Here is a 3,041-nt window from a genome sequence, read left to right as displayed (position 1 = left end):
GGTTGGTGCCATTTATGCACAATGCCATATATGGGCATATTGGTGATATGCGTTTTTTTCCCCATACATTTTCAAAAATAGAGAAAATAGACGATCTACAAGCTCAAGGCGTGTTGTGAGCTGGTTCTGCTATTTTATGTTGAATACCCCTGTTGCCTTGAGATCTGGACATTGGTTCAGTGCATTGGTTGTCATGCATGGCATGTTTGAAAAAAGAAAAAGGCGGCATGGCATGGCCAGCACATGACCATTTTAATACCCTAATCTTCATGTTCAGACTCTGTCTCTTCTTCATCACTCCGCTCATCCTTAATGTGGCTGCCCGAAATGAACCTTTTGGCCGCGACCAGGAGATGGTAGGACCAGTATATGTTCAGACCCAGGAGCAGAACCAGCAGGCCGTTGAAGAAGCAGAAGCCAAAGAAAGGAGTGTACAGGGTCAGGGGATGAACCAATGTTATGTGAATGATCCAGAACGGGAAGATTACGAGGCGGGTGATGATGAAGGTAGACGCGAACATGACGAAGATGACGTCGCTGGTTTGGCTCCAGCCTGAGTAGACGCACATCTTGGCCGACTCCAGCATGTAGTCCGAGGCATCGTGCACCAGCATGATCAAAGTCCCTGCCCGGATGTAGTTAACCAGCCAGGAGAAGGTGATGAGGCAAATGGTGGTTATGTGGTGAACTTGCATTTCCTTGAAGTCTTTGCGTTTCACATCCCACGCCACAGTGACCACCAGTGACAGATAGAATCCCAGTTCAAGCATGTAATACCAGTATTGGGAAGGCAGTATTGGGGATTTCGGGTAGTCATTCCACATGTTCATGAAATCAGGTGATGTGAGAAACCAAGGTTTGTCGAACATAACTGCAAGGCCAGCAAAGAAAGCGACAAAGTAATATGTGAATCTCCAGCTGGCTTCACAGAACTTCTTGAGTTTGTTTGGTTGGCCCTGGTTCCTCCGTCTCCTGAACCATCTCTGGATCTGTCGTACAGACCAGCCCGTCAGTTCGCTGAGACTCTCCAGTTCGCTCCGCGAGGGATGTTTATAGATACGGAAGGAGGACTCGAATGCTGGATTCGGCTTCACTCTGACACGTTGCTTGTCCGTCACCCCAAGTCGAGCACCAAGTGGACAGCCAATAGTCTTCTCAAATATCCATCTGGTGAGCAAGAACATCACCGCAATGGGGATGGTAATCCACAGGTCTCCTGACTTTGGGAAGATCTTATCACCATGGTCCTTCAGGTCAGCCCAGCCCATGCCTTCAGGAAACCACAGCCAGTCCTTCCAGATCAACTCATTGAGACAAGACACCATCCCCTGAGCGTGGTGGAGAGCACGTGTGTAGTAAACAGCGACACCTGCTACAGCTATCAGCAGAGAGTTGAACATGGTCCTCTCCCGGGGCTCAAGCATGTAGACCCCTGTGACTAGCTGATACTGGTAATACAACCAGGAGATTCCTTTCCAGCAGTATCCTAACACCATGCCATTACCTTCAATTGAACAGAAAAGAGAATGATACAATTGAGTTTTTCTGAATGGTGTGAATTCAATGCTCATTATTTTATACTTCAGCCACACTGATGTCACACTGATGTCACATTGATGACATCAGACGCAACGCTGTGATTGGACGGTCGCTGTCCGATCACTCTTCTCTGGGCACTGACCAATCACAGTGCTTTGTGTCGGGACTGTCAAGGTGGCAAATTCCGCATCCCTATACTGGGAAATGCACCAACTCTCTGGAGCGCACGTTGTAATCACTTCTAAAATATCACACCCGTGTGAAGTGAGGGGCGCCTCATCTCTTTAAACGAACATCATACATGTTTGTTTAAAGTGTTCTAAACAAAATTCATAGACTTGGCTCAGTTGGCTGCCATATGACGTCACATGGGGTTCTGTTGTTTTTTACGTCATTAAAGGTCCATATGATGTCTTTTCCGAAAGCCAGACATTGGAGGGCCTTGCGCCCTGCAAAAAACGTATCTTTCTTGTGCGTACCTGTCCCGGTGGAGCTCGGGAACCGACCAATGGTCTTCAGATTCAAGGTACAGACTAGAGGGAGTGTGACGTCCACGGTGTGAAGTCATCGTATCGGCTAATTGTTCAGAACTGACGTGCGGCAATCCATCTCCATATATGGAGTTCCCTGGAGAATTTACACAATGTGTGAAACTTTTGATGTCAGTACTATGACGTCATATTGGCAGACCAATACGGAAATCTCCATATATGGGCATAACAAGGACACAGACAGACAAGTACAATTATAGGACCAATGCATTGGTCCAGTGGTTTGCGAGATTTGCTGCGTGTAGACACACACAGACAGACATACAGGGGAGAAACACATAATCTCCGCCTCCTGGCCTGTCGGTCGCTATGATATGAATGATCATGAAGCAGGATGATTCCATTTCTGGCTGGTTCATGAGCTCAAATACAGAAAATTCTCTTAACTCATCCCATGCCACATGACGCCTTATGACGCCTATCTCTTATTTGCACAATCAGTCTGTCTATTTGTGTGCTCTCATATGCTTGTTTTATGTAGTCCTCATGGAAAAATAATGACCACCAATAACATCAATGTGGCACTGGTGATAGGTCTAGGCTTTGAACTCCTATACTTGCTTACTCACTTAAAGTTGCTCTTGATTTTTATTTGATTTTATTTAGCACAGTATAAAAACAGTACAAATTGGAAGATTCGTCGGAAAGAAAATGAAAGTGCTAGGAGGAGGCAAGAAGCCAAAAGGGCTTATACGAGGCCTCAACCTGTGTACAACAAAACATTGAAATTATTTGAATGCAATTCATATCATTTACAGATGACATGATGGCATAGTATAAAGAAAAGGTCTAGAACAAAAACGTGATTATCTATAATATAGATAATCTATGTCAATCCATTTTCGATAATCATGATATAGATTCTATATCATGATTATCGAAAATGGATTGACATAGATGGCATATTGAGAAGAACTTCAGCTGAAATGCCTGCACACACCATTCACTATG

At 45.0% G+C, this 3,041-nt stretch overlaps 1 protein-coding gene across 1 annotated transcript; it reads right to left on the bottom strand.

The window, feature by feature from the left end:
* Window positions 1-260: 260 nt before the first annotated feature.
* LOC310865824 (ceramide synthase 2-like) lies at window positions 261-1,325 on the bottom strand (the record flags this gene model as incomplete). The annotated part of the gene is made up of 1 exon (XM_083775034.1): window positions 261-1,325. One exon carries the CDS (start codon window positions 1,323-1,325, stop codon window positions 261-263), a length of 1,065 nt encoding a protein of 354 aa, XP_083631160.1.
* Between the last annotated feature and the right edge of the window lie 1,716 nt (window positions 1,326-3,041).

This window comes from Protomyctophum parallelum (genome assembly GCF_964188405.1).
Source record: "Protomyctophum parallelum genome assembly, chromosome: 10".
Classification (NCBI taxonomy): domain Eukaryota; kingdom Metazoa; phylum Chordata; class Actinopteri; order Myctophiformes; family Myctophidae; genus Protomyctophum; species Protomyctophum parallelum.
This window is presented reverse-complemented; position numbering and strand designations above follow the sequence as displayed.